The sequence below is a fragment of the Stegodyphus dumicola genome, chromosome X2, assembly GCF_044657685.1.
Source record: "Stegodyphus dumicola isolate Sdum_Otavi_A_Nest chromosome X2, ASM4465768v1".
Taxonomy (NCBI): Eukaryota; Metazoa; Arthropoda; class Arachnida; order Araneae; family Eresidae; genus Stegodyphus; species Stegodyphus dumicola.
The window spans coordinates 78,049,925-78,071,012 of record NC_140781.1 but is presented as its reverse complement, the minus strand read 5'-3'; the positions used below and the strand labels follow the sequence as shown (position 1 = coordinate 78,071,012).

Here is a 21,088-nt window from a genome sequence, read left to right as displayed (position 1 = left end):
GAAAACGCAAATGCATGAGAATCGGAGTATCAAACTGTTCTTTTTATTTTATTTTCTCAACAAAATATTTTCTGGAAGATACCGAATTTGCAAACAAGCCATGTGGGTTTAAAACACAGACAATTTTCCCCAATCCATTAGCGGAATCCCACAAAAGAACGCACTCTACCGGGTGTCATAAAATAGTCATCAAGCCTCAAGCGCTAGAATTCCTATCCCTGTCACCAACAGCAAACTGTCCTGAGCCCCCATTTGCTGTATCCTTAGTACGGGACACATATGTCCCAGCCCCCGGGAAAAGGTTATAGTAAAAAGAAAAGAAAAGGGGCACGTAAGGAATTTAGTATAAAACGGAGCTTGGGTTTTTACCTCAAACTCTCCCTTATTTCTGTATTTATTAAAGAAATTAAAACTTTTTAGAGAAACTTAAAGGATGATGAGTGAGGGCGGCAATTTTAGCTTTTGCCCCACATCAGAAAAATCAAAGATCCGGCACTGCAATGGGAGGGTTATAAATAAAAACATCAAATCCAGCCGTACCATCTGCCGACCTGAGGGCGATTTTCGTGCTTAAACTGGAAAATACTGTCCTTCAACGCAAACCTTTGTGTATGCGTAAAATTTGCAAAACAAAATTTCTTCTGCAAAAGTAAATGTAACTTGCACGGAACCCATGAATAACTTTTAAAGAATTCAGCATCACCTAATTTACAAATAATTTCTTTTAGCATAGAATAAATACTTAAACAGGTATCTCACAATGACTGTAGAAACAGAGAAATTTGATATAATTTTTTTTTAGGTGTGCGCATTGATTAAAAATACTGTATTTTTTAAAATTATTATCACAGTTCACAAAAAGAGTTACTTCAATATATATTTTGAATAATGGTTCTGAAATAAAAATGAGATTTTTGAAAGAGTTCAAATCGTTTAATTCCATTTAAAACTAATGTGTCATTTATATGTTTGTATCGAAATTCATTTAGTTGTGTGAATGTGAAGTATGGACATCTCATTATTGAAATATGAGGACAAAGTGCGTTTCCTTAAAGAAAAATTCGTTTTGCTTTTCTGATTTTTCGTCTAAAACGAACTACTGAGAAACTTCCTTGGCATGATATGAAAATCATTCGCAAATAGTATCGTATTTGATTAAATTGCTTTTTGGCGTTGATAAAATAAAGTACTGAAAGTACATGAAATCATATGATGCATTTTTTACCCTAAGCAAAATAATTCCGTTTTACTGAAAGTGTTATCGAATAGAAAGGTCCAAATGATATTTGATTATGAAAAATTTACTGTGGTGATCTGTGTGATGCAAAAAATTTCGATATAGGAAATAAGAATTTCCAATTATTTGTCTATATCATGATTTGAAATGACACAATTAGATGCTCAGATAAAGATAGACAACTTTAACTTTCATGGAGGACTTTGGGATGGAAAAAACAATCTGTTATTTATGACTATGGTTAATTAAAATGAAGGAGGGCTGCCTCTTTATGGGAAGGGATGCCTTCTTGGAAGACTTTATAAAGAAAACTGGCTTGTATTCACGTTACAAGTGGGAAAACTCAATTCCAGATCAAACTACTAGTGTTCAGTGACGTTACTGCTCGGCCGCTAGTGGACGTTATTTATGACTAAGGATTGATGAGCTATGTTATATTAGGTACTGATTACCATTTATTTTAAAATTCATTAGTTAATACAGTCAAAAGTCGTTAATTCGGACACCCATAATCCGGAATGATCTATAACCCAGACCTCAAAGCTTCAAACTTTCTGCGCGTGCGTCGCATTGACGTAAGGCCTTTACGGCTGAGAATATGCTTGTGCGCATGCTCAAAATACGTTTACGAGTGCGCGTTTAATGTATAACGGACGTTATAAGCTAAGCTAAAATTATTTAATTATCTATTTCAGTTAATGTTGCAGATTGCGATGTTCCTTAATCTTTGAATTGGATCCGGCTTATTATTTTTTGCAGACTGTTAGAGCAATTTTATAAAAGTAAGCTTGAACTTTCGATTATGTCAAATAGAATTTCTGATATATATTTATTAATATGTAAATGATCTACAAAGCGAAAGTATGTTTCGAAGTTCATTAAACAAAAAGTGGAATTGCTACAAAAAATGGATAAAGGCATATCCTTTGTTTATCTAAACTTTGTTTATCTTTAACGGCGCTGCGCTGCGCTATGAATTGGAAGTTGATCTGTCAGCACTATCCTTATCTTCAGGGCAGATGTTTTTATTTTATTTGGCTTATAATTCCTTATTAAATGTAGTATTTCATCTCGATGTACTCCATCTTTGATATGATTTAAATCAAATTCCTCGTCATTATAATTCGCTTCCGATAGCGAAGAAAGTAACAGAGGTTATTGAAAACGAAAAAATTTCAATTGACAAATAAGTCGGTATTCTCGACACAGCAATTATAGGACTTGAACAGCGGAACTTTGTAACTGAACAAGAAATTATGTCTGATTAAAGAATTAAAGAGAATGTATTATCACGTAAAAAACGAAGCAACTTTTTAACAACTTACATTGAAAGAAATGTTTAATAAAGTAAACAGTTAAATATTTAGCTTTTTCTTTTTGTAAATTTTGATACTCTTTAGATCATAATTGTTCTTTATTTCATAAATTATGGTTTCATATTTTTAATTTTAGAATTTCTGCATGGCATCTTACCAGATTTAAACTGATGATCTATAATCAGGAATCGCCAGGGTCCCGACGAGTCCGGATTAACGACTTTTGACTGTACTTATGATTCGGATTTTACTAAAAAGGCCAATATATGCATGTATTTCTTAAAATCAGTTTTAACATCTTATTAACATTTTATGTGCAGTTTTTATGGCCTCCTTCCTTCACGTCCACTCAAATAATTTCACAGCCTAAGAACTAAACAGAACTTATTTAATATCTATGCTTCGTTTGAAATATTTCTCTTTGGTTTGGTTTACTTGAAAAAGCGCTAGGATTCTATCTGCCAAAGGAGGGATGCCATAATGGAGAACTGTCTAGGAGAAAATGGCTCCTATACATGTTATACAATGGAAAAATAATGAAACCGTCTATGCAGCCAGCCCATTTCCTGGGATTCAAACCGAACTACCCATGTTTAGAAATTTTACTGCTTGCCTGTTGGTGGGCGTATCACCTTTTGAGATAATTATCATAATATTGTATTTTTTAATAGGCATCAATAACAATCAATGCTTATTATTGTGATTTACATTTCCAGTGATGTTAATCTCGTAATTAACACTCTTGGGTCTGTGCCGAAAAACAAGTAAAGCTTCAACTGAAGACTTTGTAAGCGCAACTGGCTCATATTTCTGTAATTAATACAAATGTGATAATATTCTTGCCACTGTCAGTGATACCAATCGTATCACTGAATGAATAAGTATTATGAAAAAGCAAAATTCTTTTATATCTGGGTCATTTGTTACCATTTACTTTGTGTTTTAATATCTTTTCATGTTTTATTTCAGTATTTGTTTATTAATTCTTAATTATTTTGTAAAATGCGAAAAATTTGTGAAATTCATAAATTCTTTCAATTCTAAATATAATTTTCTTTCCCAGTTCTAAAAATGTATTCTTGGTATTATAGAGTAACAAAAAGACATAGTATTCACTAAATTAATAATCATTAATTAATGTGCATTAATTATCATTAATTAAAGTGCATTTTGGTAGTAGATTCATGATAGTTGTAATGTACACATGCTTAAAAAAGATTGCATGACTAAACAATTTTTTTCACTGTTCTGGGCAGAACCATGGTTCCAATTTCAAATAAATAGATAAATAAATAAAAATAAAATAGGCTTCTGCACAACGACAGCTTTTGACTCCTTTTATTATAAATGTATGAAGCAAATTTATTTTCATTCTGCAAAAGAAATAAATATGTCAATGAATAATATGTTTTTCAGTGTGCTATTAGAATAAGAAATCCATACTCGTCTGATGCAAATTAACTGATATATATTTTTAATCAAAATTTTGCAGGAGAGATTTCAAATATTACTTTCAAGCACTAACTACACAGAAGTTGCATTTTAAAGTTTTTAAACGCAGTTTTTGATCGTTTCAGCATCTTTTATAAGTGCTAGGAACCGTCTTATTTCTCTAAATTTTCTTTAGCAAGGTAAGGAACAACACATTCAGTGGCACTTTTTTCGCACAATCGCTTTGCAGACACTTAAATTTCACACGTTTCTCATGCATTCGTAGACGAAATAGTTCGTAACTAAAAGCATAATTTTATTCAGTTAATTTCTTACATTAAAATCATAACCGCTTGTACTCTTTTTAAGATGTTCCCAGATAAATAGGCATTATTTTAAATTAGAAATGATAAAATCATTTGAGATATAGTTTTTTTCTTTTCAAAACAATTTATTTTACTAAAATATAATCGAAAATAATTTTAGAGCTATGAAGTAAGTTCAAGAAGATGAATAAATATTTTAAAATTCATTCAGTTGTATGAGAAAGTAAATAACTGCAGCACATCATCATAATATCAGCCGAGAGCTGTAAAAAAGTTTCATTCCTACTAAATGGTTTATAAAACTCTCCTTTTATAAAAGCTCAAAAAAGAGAATATATATATAATATGTGCATTTGGTGAATTGATGTATTAAGAGCGTTTAATACCCCTTTCTCATGTCGATTTTTAATAACAGATGGCGCTACGAACGTTGAGCGATAAAGACTCAAATCTGTAAGACTACCTACAGCCTGGTTACTATGGCAACGACGCTTCCTTCCTCTGTACTCGTTTGGCGGGAAAGTGAGTAAGCCATAAAACACATCCCCTCAGTTGAACAAAAGACCTGCTGTCATTTCTTCCGTCTGTGACTCAGACTGCAGGGTATGTTTTGAACAGGAATAGAACTTTTCCACCTTTGTGTTGAATGAAAGATATCTGTGAGATACATGCAGCAGTCGCTATTTCTTTTCGCAAAATTTGTTCATCACGCTTTTCAATGTTGCGTAATGTTTCATAATTTGCCGTTATTTTGCGGAAGAAAACAAATTTCATCGCGACATAAAAATTATATATAAATGATTTTATACTTGATGATATGTGTATACATATATAGCACGCACATAATATTCCATTTACTCATCCATCCATAATATTTCATAAATTACCATCCATAATATTCCATAAATATGTGTTAGCACTTTCCAGAGCTTTATATATATTTTTTACTTGTATTATAAAATCGTATAACACTCCTAACTATTATTTTTTTACTTCAAAAGTGGATAAATCATTATCAAATTTTTCTAGTACACGGAGAAATGGTCTATGTATCCACACACATAAACATAGTAAAAGATACTATTGTTGATTGAATATCTTTTGGCAGCAATATCAAGATGCAACGAAAATTCGAAATCAATTAATAACATGCATTTTATTACAAAAACACTAGCAGGACGTATTATTTGCACAAAAAACTTAGTGTGGAAATAATTTGCGGCACATTATCTGAGATCCGCTTTGAATGAATACATAAAGTGTTATAATGAACAATCAGTTTTAATATTTCACTTGATACTGAAATGCATAAAATCAAATTGCGTTTCTATGTTTCAGGTTTATAAAATACAGCTGATAACTGAAGGGGTATCAGGTTTATAAAGTACAAGCTGATAATACATGATAAGGGAGAAGAAATTCCTAAATTACAAAATTGAATATTATATTTTAATAAAGTAAAATGATACATATTATAGATACATCCTAAAAAATGATAATATATATATATATATTGTATATCGTTGTATACCGTATACATATATTATGTATTTATATGTATATCTACTCTTTTCCGGATGTAACTGTAATTACGTACTGTGCTGGTTTATCATCTTCCTGTAGCGATGCATTTGGATTTGCTGTGTATGAATCTGTTTCATTGAACAGGAACAAATAGGAAACAGAATATTGAAAATTGAATTTTTTTAAAGCATTAGTAATTTATATATATTAGATTGACTAAAAAGAGTATATTCATGCATAACGTATAAATATGCGAAGTGAATACTTTTTGGCAATCACCTTTCTAGGATGATCATTTTTAAAAATAACCAGTACTGTTGATAACATAAACACCGGTACGATCTATCTGCCTAAGGGAAAGGATGCCTTCGTGGAAGACTTTCTAAGGGAAATTGGCTCCTAGACACGTTACACAGGGTAAAACCACGAAAGCGCAACCAGTCCCTTCGCAGGATTCGAAACTCGGACCGAAATACTGGTGTTCAGCTACTTTACCACTTCGTGCCTCATTTCAGAGCGGATTCGCTATATATGAAACAGAGTAATGTGCTGTTACCGTATTTAGCAGCCTGCCTTTTTCCTTGACCTACCATAAAAAAATAAAATAGCAAAATTATAACAGCGTCTCTAAAAAGATGCTTTGCTATATTCTCATTAAATCTTTATCATTCTGCGCTACTAAAAACGAAGTACGATTATTTCAAATTCAAAATTTTATAACATTACTTTACAGAAAGCGATCTCATGTCTTCTAAAAATAAAACCCAACATCTGTTTCTACTCAAGCGCTTATTTTCTAGACAAAGTAATTTCAGTGTAACGTACGTTCAGTTTTATCTAACTTTGAACGGGGGGAAAAAAAAAAAAAAAAAAAAAAAAAAAACTATGTACATAACAGGCAAAGATATTAACAGCACATAAATTTACTCAATTATATTGGATTACCAGAGGAGAAAAAAATAATTCGATGAGATAATTCTCTGAGAATTCATAAACGCTAAATTAAGAATAAATTTTATAAAATGTTTACTAATGAATACATGTATTTGCATAGTAAGTTTCCTTTTTTAAAAAAATTTTTCATCTTTATCACGTTTATCGGAGTGTCGTATTTAACTTCACAATTATGCTCCGAAATTTCATTGCTGTAGATTGGATTATTACCAATATATAATTCTACTAGTAACCAGAGCCAGTATTAGAGGTTTTTGCTGCTCACTACAATATCTGTGGCTCTTACTTCTGCCACGCGCCGCCAGTGGCTGAGTGGTTAAGAATATTGATTACTGGAAGTTCGACCTGGTTTTGGTTCGATCCCAGGCGAACCAGTTGGCTGCATGGTTTGTTTTCCTGTTGTGCAACATGAATACGACCCAGTTTCCTTCAGCAATTAGGCTCACCCGCGGCCGAGCGGTTAAATCGCTGAACACTGGTAGTTCCGACCTGGGTTCGAATCAAGGCGAACGGGCTGGCTACATGGGCGTTTTCATAATCTTCCCCGTGTGTAACGTGTATAGGGAGCTTTGCTATAAACTAAACTAAGCCTTCAGAAACTTCCTCCACGAAAGCATCTGCTATCTGCCACCTCGTGGCTTTGCTATATTCAAAGAGCCTAACCCAATTCTAGCACTCAGTTCCTCTCTAAATTCTAGTGGGCGAGCGCTAAAGTCGCCTATTACTGGTAGTTCAACCTCGGCACATTATCTGAGTTCAGCTTTGAATGAAAACAACATAAAGTGGTATAATGAACGATTACTGGAATAAAGTGTTATAATTTAAAGATTTCACTTGATACTGAAATGCATAAAATCAAATTGCGTTTCTACATATCAGATTTATAAAGTACAGCTGATAATTGTAGGAATATCAGGTTCATAAAGAACAGTTGATAAATACATGAGAAGTGGGAAGGAATTCATAAATTACAGAATTTAATGGTTGTAACGAAAATTTTAAGCACGAACGTTCTTCATAAAGTTATGAAAAAAAAAAGCAGTCAGTACCTTTAGTGCGGATAGTAATCACTACCAAAAATCTATGCTTTTCTGCCAATTTTTTGGTAGTTTTTCAAAACCTTCGGCTCGGAAACTTGGTGGCCCGAGTCCAAACACAGGTCAACCTCATTTCGGACGTCTTGTGCAGAAGTGAAGATAGGACCAGCAAGATGTAGCTGAAAGTCCGAACGTGCGATGTCGGGGTTATATGGTGGATGTGGTGAAAGATCCCTTTCGAGTCCGTACAGAGGCCAGCCGGTGAATGCAGACACGTATGGTATTATCTTGATGGAACGTTACCTTTCTGCGCCGGAACTCAATTCGACTCTTTTCCTTGATAGCAGCGTCAACATGCACTAGCATCTCGTTGTATCCTTTACTGTCAAGGGTTTTACCTTTTTCCATATACAATTTGTGATTAATACCACGGCAATCCCACCAAATACAAAAGAATGATCTTTTTGTTAGTCAAATTACGCTTTACAATGCTGCCGACGGACTCACGGGCGCAGATCAACTAAATTTTTGGCCTATGTTGTTGAAATAAATTTATTTTTCAACACAAGTGACTATCCAGATCACCAGATCCAAAGCATGATCTTTTCGTTAGTCAAATTACGCTTTGCGACGCTGCCGACAGGCTCACCGGGCGCAGACCAGCTCCCTTTTCGACCTATATTGTTTGTGTAAACTTGTCTAACTTTGAAAGAAAAAAAAAAAAAAAAAAATAAAAAAAAAACTATGTATATAACACGCAAAGATATTACAGAACATAAATTTACTCAATTTTATTGGATTACCAAAGGAGGAAAAAATACTCAGATAACTCTCTTAGAATTCTTAAAACGCTAAATTAAGAATAAATTTTATAAAATGTTTACTAATAAATACAAGTATTTTAAATAATAAATTTTTTCATCTCTACATATACCACATTTATCGGAGTGTCGCATTTGACTTTACAATTAAGCTCCGAAATTTCCTTGCTGTAGATTGGATGATTACCAATATACTTACAATCCTACTAGTAACCAGGGCCACTATTAGGGATTTTTGCTACTCAGTACATTATCTGTGGCTCCTACCACACGCCACCAGTGGCCGAGTGGTTAAAACTACTGAATACTGGAAGTTCGAACTGGTTTGGGTTCGATGCCAGACGAATCAGCTGGTTGCATTGTTTGTTTTCACCGTGTGTAACATGAATACAAGCCAGTTCCCTTCAGCAATTAGGCCCTCCCGCGGTAGAGGAATTAAATCGCTGAACACTGGTAGTTTCGACCTGGATTCGAATCAAGGCTAACGGGCCGGCTGCATGGACGTTTTCATAATTTTCTGTATGTGTAACGTGTATGGGTTGTCAATTTCTCTAAGAAAGTTCAACATGAAGGCATCCTACTGTGCTTTGCCATAATAACCTAATCTAAGCCTTCAGAAAATGACTCCACGAAGGCCTGCCATCTTAAGAAGGTAACCCTCGTGGCTTTGCTACATTCAAAGAGCCTAACGCAGTTCTAGCAAGCGAGCCGCCGAACACTGGTAGTTCATCCGGAGTTCAAGCCTCGATAACGAGTTGGATGCATGACCGATTTTGGTGTTTTCCAAATTCACCTGCTTTGGCGTAATCAAACTCTATAATTCTAAACAAACTGACGTTCGGTTCGGCTCCAACGGCTCTAGCACCACGTTCCAAATTATAACTACAGTTCAACAAATAAATGTCTGGCGTATACATTCGAATAACCTAAGTAAAAAAAAAAAAAAAGGCTTTTTAATTTCTTCCACAACCAAGCATGCATGCACATAAAGCGAATAAAGAAAAACTTATGGAGTGCAATAGGGTTCTAATCCATAACATATTTAGTTAGTGATCGCCATCATTGGGAGCTATAAATATGCTATATTGACGGGAAGGAGAAAATTTTACTTCCTGAGTGAGCTAATTCAGAACTAGTCATTATTTCATCTGTCATCTTAAATTTAGGATGTCAAATTACGTGACTAACAAAAACCTAGTATTTATATGAAGCTTGATAAAAATCAAAGTTTTGAAGACGGTATATGTGATCATGTTCGGTTGATTACCATTATGATCAGCAAATAACAACAGCAATTTACTGATGTCTTTCTTATCTTTATATTCAGATGTAGTTTTCAGGGCAACTAGAGAAAATTTATTAATTACTTTTATTATTTTTGATACTTTATACGTACGAAGATACATACTTGTAGGAAGAGAGATATAAATATCATATTCGAACAAATAAAAATAAATCGTGACGTGAAGACCCTAGAGATACGGCTTCTGATTGCTTTTCAAATTTTTACCATATTAGTAACGATATAATCGAATAATCTTTCAAAGATTATTGTTTACCGATTTTAGGTAACAACTAGAAAACATTTTTTCGAACTTATCCTCAAACAAGTTTGCTATTGGTAATGAATACTGCTGTATCATGAATCAGGTACGGCGCTATGCATTTTGCTGACTTTGTACGCAATAAATTCTGTTGTCAAGTGCCCTTCCCACAAAATTCTAAAATTTTATTGCTTGATGCTTCGCTGAATTTTACAATTTTGCTGTACCTAAATTCTGCCGCACCGGCAGTGATCGTGATTTCAAATTCCCCCTCCCCGAGATTTACTGTGTTATCTGAAAAACAGCTCACAAGTTGCTAAAAATAGCTATAAAACTGGTTCCACAGCTTTTAGCAACGGCCTCCCGTTGTGCGTTTGGAAACTCAGCTTTTGAAAGAAAAGGAAGGGGAATAATTTCTCTCTGACTACAGTATAGATGAGGTCCGTGACTTTGTTTGAGCTAGTGCAGAATGTTCTGAAGTACACTTTTTTCTGTTTCGGCAACATTCATCTTGAGAATTCAACACTTGTTCATTAGCCCTTAGTAATTGACAGAAATGCTTTTAGAAAGTAGTGGGTTCATTGATACCAACAAAATGGTTGGTATCAATAAACTGGGGATACGTTAGTTTCAGTTGTTGGGTTCAAATGAACCTTTCAAATACTAAAAAAGTCCTTTTGCATAATCGAAAGAATTTCATCTGAGAATAATTTTTCTACTTAAAAATGAGTTTTGCAGTACTTTTTAAATACTACTTGTATTTTTATTTTCGAAAATTTTCATAAATATTGTAATTAATTATTTCCAATTTTAATAACTCGCAGAAAAAACACAATTTTCAAGAAATTTTTTTATTATGGTTATTCAAACTTATACTAATATACAGCATCTTTTATATTCCTTATACATTTGACACTGCATGCTTCAACCTGCATGTAAGTTTCTCTTCCTTAGTAACTCCTGACCCAGAGACGTCTCAATGAAAGCCAAATCATGCACAAAATTTTCACCTGAAAAAAAAAAAAAAAAAAAAAAAAAAAAAAAGAAAATTATAAAATATTTTTAACACCATATTCTCGACCCCCCCCCCAAAAAAAAAGAAATTGCAAGAAATACAAATTTCTAATAGAAAAATGCATTTTCAAACAGCTGAAATTGTTTCACAAATTAATAATGCAGATAGCAAATGTAACATATGGCACTATTGCCACTCAGTGCAATCTCTGCATATCCTAAATTCTGCTGGCTGATGTCTTCGTAAGTTCTGAACATTTTTTTGCCTCTAAATTTTGCTGCTCAGTGCCCTCTGCTAAATTATAAAATTTTGACTACCACTGGTTGCACAGGCCCTGATCAAAGCAAAGAGGCAAGATGCTACCTGCTATTGATAAACTGCCTTATAAATACCACAAATCTAAATAAATATCAGTTTTATTTCCAAAACAGAATTATCTCACAGCTAAATCATTGCCTTTGCAGAAAATCTTCTAAATAGAAATAGAATTGCATCCACATTACATGTGCAGAATCCCAATAATTCATTATAAACAGTTCCAAACCATAGTTAGGCTTAGAACTCACAACAGTATTCTTCTTGGAAGTCTTCCTAAGGAAATGGTAGTATATTCAGGGAACATGTGGGCAAAATCATGACAGTATATCACAAGCCTAATTCTTGACCATACATACTAGAAAGATCACAGAAATTCCTCACAGGAAGCTAGATTCATATAACAAAATTTCATGCACCATATGGCATATGGGAAAAAGCAAGGACATTATAATCACTAGCATAGTTTATACCCAAATGAGTTGCAGATGGTGCACTATGTGCTCACAGCTGATTATCACTAATGCAGATATATATTTACTAATATTTAGAAGATGATGTCAGAGGAATGATGAAGTATAGCAAAATATACAAAACATTAGTCCTTAAATCCAACACATTTTCTGATTTTCATACCATCTAGAATAATAGATTTGACGTTAGGTACAGTATCAGAATTTTGGGTACATGAAATGTGAAATGGTTTTTTTATTTTCAGTCACTGTTTCTAGTAATTTGTTCGAAAGTAACAAATAAGCTGGTTTCAGTCTGTCAATGAAATGTTAACTTGTCTGTCCTTAATTAAGACTCGGAAATATTTATCATATTTTTTCACCACAAAAAAATGGTCCCTCAATAAGCAAATTCAAGTGCCTTTTTCACACGATCAGTTCTCACAAACACACGAGAACATGATCTCAAGTCTTTATGCATAAATATTTTATGTTTGTTAGCAGTTGATAAACTGGTGCTGATCAATAAAAGACAGTAAATTTGTTACAAATGGTTGAGGTTTTGTTTTAGTGGTAGGTAGTCGAAAAACTCACATGGTAACCTTATTTGCATAAAATATACCATTTGAGCTACAGAGTGATTAGTATCAGGACATATTGCAACTCTGAATCCTAGAAGGATTTCTGTCCATCTGATGTTGCTGTGAGCCTTTATTGCATTTTTTTAAGTTCTGAGAAACTGCTCAATTTTCCCACTGCAATGTGGGTGGTATGGAGTGGAACGTAAAACTTTAGCACCACATACTTTTGCAAGGCTCTTGAAAGGCTGCGACTCAAACTGTCTTCCTTGATCTGAGATTATGGAACTAGGCACAACAAATCTGCTAATCCATTGATTGTAAAATGCTTTGACAACCATTTCTCTTGTGATATCTGGTAAAGAAACTACTTCTCCCTAACAGGAAAAATGGTCAATAAATGTCAGATAATACGTCCTACCAGCAGATGGTGGTAATGGCCCAATCAGGTCAACTTGCACAATACTTAATCTAGCATGAGGTGCTTGGAACTCGGCTATTTTAGATTTTGTATGCCTGTTGACTTTGCTCCTTTGACAATTAACAGGACTTTAAGTCTATTCGTGAATTTCTTTCTTTATATTTGGAAAGATAAATTTTTCAGTCATCTCGTTGACAGTTGTCCTGATACCAGAAGAGCAAAATTATGAATTTGATGAAACATTTGTTGTCTAAATTGCTTTGAAATAAAAGGCCTGATACTGGTTGTTGAGCTGTCACATCTTAATGTTTTCCAAAATGCTAATGTAGATGATTTAAATTTCAGTGAAGCACTACCTGTCATTAAATGTTGCAATTCTTCATTATATTCTTGAGTATCTGCTACTGCTTCATAGCCAGTAACTGAGACTACTTCAACTGCAACTAAATTTTCTTTGGCATCAATATGCTGAATATCAGTTGAAAATTCCGATATATACTGAAGTTGGTGTTGTTGTCTGGGTTATGCCTTCCCATTCTTTTGCTTCTATGCATATGACAGTGGCTTGTGATCAGTAAGTATGATGAATTTGCGTCCTTCCGATACATGTTTAAAATGCTTGACAGAAAGATATATTCCTAAGAATTCTCTGTCATAGGTACTATAAACCTTCTGTGCATTATTTAATGTTTTAGAGTAGAACACAATAGGTTTTCAGTCTTGTTCTTGTTCTTCCAATTGCTGCAATACTGATCTTATAGGAAAGTCTGATGCATCTGCACACAAAGGGTAATCCATTGGGAAACACAAAAGGGCACCATTGACTAAATCAGATTTGCACTTCTCAAACTGGTGAATTCCTTCATCTGTGCAGGCCTACCAGCGGCAGAGCGGTAAAATCGCTGAACACTGGTAGTTCGGTCCGAGGTTCGAATCCCGCGAACGGACTGGCTGCATGGGCGTTTTCGTGGTTTTCCCCATGTGTAACGTGTATATGAGCCAGTTTCCCTTAGAAAGTCCTCCACGAAGGCATCCCTTCTCTTAGGCAGGTAGCCCTAGTGTGCTTTGCCATAATTAAATACACTAAACACCTTCATCTGTGCATGGAACTTTACAATGATCTTTTTTTATCACCCTTTAACATTTCGTGTATGACTCCTTGAGATTCTGCAGCATTTTTCAAAAAGCATCGATAAAATTTTATCATGCCCATAAATGAACAAAGCTCATGTATTGTCGGTAATTGACATTGCAGATTACTTCAACCTTTTCTGGCCGCGAACAGGAACCTTCTGTAGTTATGAGGTAACCCATAACTTATGTTTAATATGTAATACATAATGTAATATCCCACCACATTACCCATTTCCAATCCTCAGATGTCCAGTGTCTTTTCTCGACACCACTGAAAATGAAGTCTTGGTTGTCGGCAGAACTGAGTGATTTTCTTACAGGCACCAGAACTATGCATTCCTATCCCTCTGCAATTTGCTGCGCATAGTTCTAGCTGAAATTTGATGGGAAGAGCCTTGGTTGACGGTTTGTGATAGATGAATCCGTGTTCTGCCGTACAATTGATCGGAGATACCGCCGATCACTGTCTTTGAAAACTATGCTCGAACTGCAGTTACATTTTTTAGAGAAGGATTCGAAATCGATGCCCCCACTAAATGTGCACCAACAATAAGCCCCTTTTTCAAATGGTGAACGATCTGCCGCCTTTTTCCCCCATTTTACTTCATTCATCATGAAAAGCACTCTTACACCTTACTTATACTGGCATTTTAACCAAGTATAATCCACATCATAGAAAAAATTTGGATATTTCATCCCTAGCATGCATTCAGATGAAAATCTGAAAGGTTTCTTATTGATTGGCCAGTGTGTGTATTATTAGATTATGCAACATGAGGCAGCATTAACATGTGGAGCTGGGAAGGCTTCTAATGATCACCTTTCTCTCTTGTGAGAGCAGGATGCACTGAAATTTGATGTCCTTATTTTTTAGCATGGTTATGAGTTTTGTAGACAAGTGGATCATCCACGTTCAAGATATAAGCAATCATCTTTCCACGATACTCAATTTTGTATGTCTTCTTCTCAAATATCATTGTATGGATGTCCTTCCAGCTGAATCAGGAGTCCTGAATTGTGATAGGATTAATGCAAGCCACTTGTTTGGTGTAGCAGAATCTATCTTGATTCTCCTGGGTTGCATCGTTGTCAGTGTACATGTCAGGCTGGGTAAGTAAGTAAGTAAGTTTTAGGCTTCCCTGCTCCGTGAACTAAATCACACTGCAGGCCTACTCCCTCTTTGGGCATGTCATGGAGGTTCAACCTCCACTATTATCCTCCAAGGGAGCAGTGCACCACCTGGATAAGACACCAGGCAGCACCGGTCGTCTAATGCTCCTACCAGTCGCTTGGGCGAGCCCGTCGCAGCGGGACATTACCCAGCGAACCTGGGGGAAAACCCCCGGCTACTAGTACCACGCCGCGCTAGGACGTGCCAGACTCCGAGGCCGGCCAATAAGTGACCTTTCCCAGAGCCTTCAGAACCACTAAGTTCATAAATTTTATACCCCCGTGGCCAAGACTGCCTAGGTACAGATCCTAGCCAGTAGCTTCGCAGAGTTCTCTACGTCAACCCCCGGGGGGGAATGTCAGGCTGGGTACTGGCATTTCTATTTCCATCAGTTTTTTTGCAGCATCAAAAACCTTCATTCTCATGTTAGCAGACACTTTCCTTACTCTTTCTGGCTGGTGACAAATAGTTTTATTTCTTCTTGGCTCATTGCCGGAATCTGAACTTCCGCCGATCGGCTTATAGCAGCTATCATCATTTAAATTTTCTTGCCTGCGGGGTCACCAGATTTTATGACTTTCATCATCCCCAAGTTGCTGTTCAATGCTATCCGCTTGCTTTGAAGAGTTTGGAAACTTTCATCTCTGGATGCTCATTTTTGCTTCTGCAGGAAATCGTTATGAGCAAGCATTTTAAGGTGTTTGAAGAAATCAAGGTCACATTCTTCAGCAGCAGTGAGAGGAACCACTACTTTCGAATATATATTCCAAGTTTGTGATCTCAGAAACAATAAACTGGAAAAAATTGCTCATTAATAATGCAGAAATCAGTAAAAAATTCAATAAAACCATATGGCACGCTAGGCCTTCCTACAGTGCTCCTAACTGAAGTTGGCACACCATACTACTATAGCAGTATCAGGCGAAACACAAAGCGAGGGGAACTAGCAACTTAACGCTCACTGTCTCGGAGTCCTCTCCGCAAACGATATCTATACCCTCTTAAGCAATGTCCTTGCCTTATAAAGCACATGTTGTAGCATACAGGAAAGTCCCTCATGTCCAATAGAATTCCTGTAAATCCAACGTACCTTTTTGCTTTATAAAGCACATGTTGTAGCATACAGGAAATACCCAATGTCCAATAAAATTCCTGTAAATAAAACGTGTCTTTTTACTCAGTACAATTGTAATTTCACTTTCGATGCCAAGTTATTAATTTCCAATACTTTCAAAAATTTCTAAAGCCTATCAGAATACACAATGTAAATAATTGTATTGGAGATCTTTCTTTGTGGAGCTTTTCCTTGGAGCACTGGAGTTATACTGAAATTACTGATGAATGAAACCAAAATATTTCATTGCAGACAATGTTTACATTGAAAAGTATAACACTTGGTGCAGAAAATGCTCACAACAAGTTAGCAGCTATAAATGAAAGCACACAGGAATATTTGGAAGCATAACTGGATGAGGAAACATTCCGAATAAGATATCTTCTGCAATGGGAATGAGCACAGGATATGTAATCTTCAAAAGTTGATTACTGAAATAAGGCAGAGTTCATCAGATACATTTTTTTACAGAAACAGTGACTTTGTGGAGGTCATTACAGAAATGTGGTTATACTTAAATTACTGATGAATAAAACCAAAATATTTCATTGTAGGCACTGTTTACTCTGAGAAAAACATGGTGCAGAAAATGTTCAAGTTAGCAGCTACGGGAAAAGCACACAGGAATATTTAGAAGCAGAAGTGGATGACAAAACATTTGGAAATGAGATCAATTTAATTTTCTGCAATGGCAGTGCAGCACTGGAGATGCTCTCTTCAAACATTGATTACTGAATTATGGTACAGTTATCAGACACATTTTTCTACAGAAGCAGTGACTTTGTGGAGGTCTTCCTTGGAGAAATGGAGTTATACTGGAATTACAGAAGAATGAAACCAAAATACTTCACTGCAGGCATTGTTTTACATTGTGAAGTATAACACGTGGTGAAGAAAATGTTCACATGTTAGCAACTATGGAGAAAGCACACAGGAATATTTAGAAGCAGAAGTGGATGTGGAAACATTCGGAAAAGAGATCAATTTAATTTTCAGCAATCGCGTGCAGCACTGGAGATGCTCTCTTCAAACATTGATTACTAAATTATGGCATACTAAGAAGGCATACTAAGGCATACTAAGAAGATGCACTGTCTTGTGGGGATAAGCAATTTATACTCCTAAGCCTAAAAAAAAAACTTGGAAAAAAAAGATCACGACTTAAATTTGTTGTCTAATTGCTCTAATTTGAGGCACATTACGAGAGGAAAGCAAAGGTAGTAATCAGAATTATTTAAAAAATTTTATCCTTATATTTTTCTTAAAAATTCTGTAAAATAATAAAATTTTTGGTTTTCCTCAAATAAATATATATGGAAAAAATAATAGCCACATAATCACAGATTTCATTTTGTTATATTTTATTAACAAAATTTAAATTATTAAAAATCTCTTTCATGAAGGGAACATAAAACATCATGAAAACAATGAAAAAGAAGCAATATTTAAAAAAGATAGTAGGCTTATTGATGAGGCTCCCATCAAAAGAATCAAACCCCAAAATATTTTCATTTGCTTCAGTGTCCCGTCTGAAAATTTCACTGATTTCAATGAATATATTTTTAAAAAAATCTTTTATTTTCAAGTTCTTTCATGCAAAACGTCCAAATTTGGTACAAATCAAATTCATCCCCCTCTTTTTGATAGCTACAATATTATATTTAACAGTTTTAATAGCTATCAGTATGTAAACAACATAATGTAACACCATAAAAGAAAAACATAAATGATGACATTTTAATTTTGGCATAGAGAAATACATATTTACCCCAAAAGAGAGCTTGTATTTCTACCTTCTACGTCAGAGTCAATAACTGAAATGTCCAGATCAGAACTGAGAAGAAAAGAACCATAATTAGTTTAATTAAGATACAATAACACACCGACCAAGTATTAATTTGAGAGTCAAGCAACAAAAATCAGCATCATATTTTGAAATATTCACTATTTGAAAATATAACGCTGATTTTGGTTGCTTGACTTCTAAATTAATACATAATTAGTTAACCATAATTAAGTAATTGTAATATCATGCACAGCTAATATCTATTTTAAAAATAAACCAACTTACCTCAGGAAAGCCTGGTTTGTCTTAGGAACATTAGCTGTAACTTCTGGCGTAGAAAAGTCAAATTTTTCACTTCCGGACCTAAGAATGAAAGAAATAAACTGCTATAACATAATTAAAAAAAAAAAAAAAAAAAAAAAAAAAAAAAAAAAAAAAAAAAAACATGAATAAATAAATAACACACAACAAATTTAAGCATTAAGCTATGTATGACTACCACCCATCTCAGACAGTGCGACAGATATTGCTGTATACTGTTTCGCCATACCCTGTGTAGCTATTATATCACGCTGTTTAACCACAGTTTAGAAAAATTACAAAATGTGTTATTTATATCTATCTAAAATGGTACATTACTACATGATTTGTAAGAATAAATTAGAGGGCTCTGCGAATGAAATTCCTTCCAATTAAAAAATGTAGGAATAAAGAAAATGCAGGAATTGCAAATACAGAAATGAAAAAGGGATTATATTTTTTGTACAGAATCCAGATGACATATTTTTCAACATTTTAGAAATTTCAATATTAATTTTAGGGGCATAAAATATTAGGCCCCTAAAAGCAGAATATAGTTTTTAAATGTTCAGATAATCTTCCTATGAGAAGAATTCCTTTGAGAAGTACACATCTGAACCACAATTAAAAAACATGTACAAGAACAGAGCTGAGGACTTCTGTTTGCAGAAAGTCTGTCACATAACATATGAAAAGTTTCTTATTGGTAGATTTTTGATCAGACAGAATTTTATTGTTATACAGAGAAAGCATTCACTCCCTTTATACTGGAGATAATTCAATTTGGACAATGGCAAAAAGGCTAAGCAAGCCTGAGCGTATTGGTCCCATTCTTGGCACTAGTTTGGTTTATGCTCAAAATACACAGCAGATATTTTCTAATTACCTGCATCCCAATATCAATTCAATTCAGCTTTTGGTGGAATTTACCATTTGTGACATATTTTTCAAAAACTACACTTCACAACATGCATACATGACAAATACACAGAACCATAAATAAATAAGCAATAATATATATTTATATATAAATTTTACTAAATGATCATAAAATGTTCCAACGCTAAAAGAAAGTTTTAACATCCAAGTAAATGACATAATAAAAAAAAGCAAGTTGAACAGCGAGCACATGAATAAATGTGCATACACCTGTAAAAATATACCATAGGTAACTGACAAAGCATTTCGTAGCAAACATATGACTATAAAATTTCCAATAATACATGTAATGATGGTGAATTCAATTTAGATCGCAAGAACATGCTCATACTTTTGAAAAGATTGAATTATTTCAGCAATTCCTTGTGAATTGGAATTTACCCTTTCAATATTTCCCAACAATTTGGTGTGAATGGAGGAATAAATTGTTATAACAGAATTGAACAATTATTAGCATCCCCTCATACACACACATACAACAACAAAAAAAAAAAAAAAAAAAAAAAAAAAAAAAAAAAAAAAAAAACAACTTTGTAAAAAAATCATCCGGGCAATGATTCTCCTTTGACACAGATGCAGTTGTATCAATAATTTCTGACCTTCAATAAAAAAAATACGCATATTTTACTTCGGAATTAACTTACTACGAAATCATAAACACGGGGTAGTCGATATAAAGAATAAATTATTTCTCACCTTTCGAAAACATCCGCTTGTTCGGAATCTTCCACATCTCGGGAATTTAATTTCATATTTTTTTCTTGAGCTCGACGTTTACGCTGAATTCTGGATCTTTTATTAAAACTAGGATGTTTTTTCGGTCGTCCTTGATATTTTCGCATATTTTTTGCAAACTGACCACAGTACAAATAAATGTAAACAAAACGAGTGCGGAATAGCAATGCAATAGGGTTGCCGTAAACGTCATTCTGCTGACAGCTGACAATGTTTAGTGAAAACTGTGTATAAAGGAATATATGAAACGCTTCTAAATATTATTTAGAAAAAAATATGATTTATAACTGATATCAAAATCAATTACTTCGTGAATTTTTGCAGAAATAAGATTACAATGTTAAATTTTAACTCGTAGCGCCATCTATTGATGGCTTTCCAAACTACACATTAAAATTACGTATTTCAAACTAATTTTTTTTAAAATATAATATTTAAGTAAATTTCATTTCAAACCTGATTCTAACATTGTGATTCGAAAACTGACCTATTGCTTTATATTTCTGCCAAATTTCACGCAACATAGTTTCTTAATTAGCGATTCTGCGTGTAAAAAAATTTTTAGTATTATAATGCTGCTGTAGTAGACCACCTTAAGGGCATTGTTGTATATAATATAAATATTTGCTTGTTATTTTATGAAATAGAGTGTCTGGAGCCCATTCAATTACCCTGTAGAATTTTAACAAATTATTTTATAGGATACAAATATGCACATGCTTTTTATGAAATATGCAAACCTCATGCAGATATAATTCTGTTTTATTAAAATTAAGGATTATGAAATTTATTTTAATATAAATATATTGCTCTACATAAAGAAATCTGCAGGCATCTTTATTCCCATTATTTTTCTATTATCATCGCAAAAACATAAGTCTTTATCTTATAATAAGCTAATTAGATTAGTTTAAAAAATACAACCTGTGAAACTTTTT

At 34.0% G+C, this 21,088-nt stretch overlaps 2 protein-coding genes across 3 annotated transcripts in view; one reads left to right on the top strand and one right to left on the bottom strand.

The window, feature by feature from the left end:
* The window catches only part of LOC118184476 (histone-lysine N-methyltransferase NSD3-like), a 339,671-nt gene that overhangs the window by 17,253 nt on the left and 301,330 nt on the right, over positions 1–21,088 (top strand). The window lies entirely within an intron of this gene.
* LOC118191293 (uncharacterized) lies at positions 11,026–20,257 on the bottom strand. Its single transcript, XM_085809585.1, has 5 exons — positions 20,112–20,257; positions 19,946–20,014; positions 18,462–18,539; positions 18,159–18,224; positions 11,026–11,200 (listed from the first exon to the last, which is right to left on the bottom strand). The coding sequence occupies exons 1-5, from the start codon at positions 20,255–20,257 to the stop codon at positions 11,197–11,199; spliced, it is 363 nt and encodes a 120-aa protein (XP_085665711.1). The 3' UTR covers positions 11,026–11,196.

What these genes read in the sequence shown, in the direction of transcription:
- LOC118191293 (XM_085809585.1), bottom strand. Translation starts at nt 20,257, where the DNA reads ATGCGAAAATATCAAGGACGACCGAAAAAACATCCTAGTTTTAATAAA. An exon ending in CAAGCGGATGTTTTCGAAAG is followed by an intron (nt 20,015 to 20,111) that starts GTGAGAAATAAT and finishes TTTTTATTGAAG; the next exon opens with GTCAGAAATTATTGATACAA. An exon ending in CCGGATGATTTTTTTACAAA is followed by an intron (nt 18,540 to 19,945) that starts GTTGTTTTTTTT and finishes TTTCATTCTTAG; the next exon opens with GTCCGGAAGTGAAAAATTTG.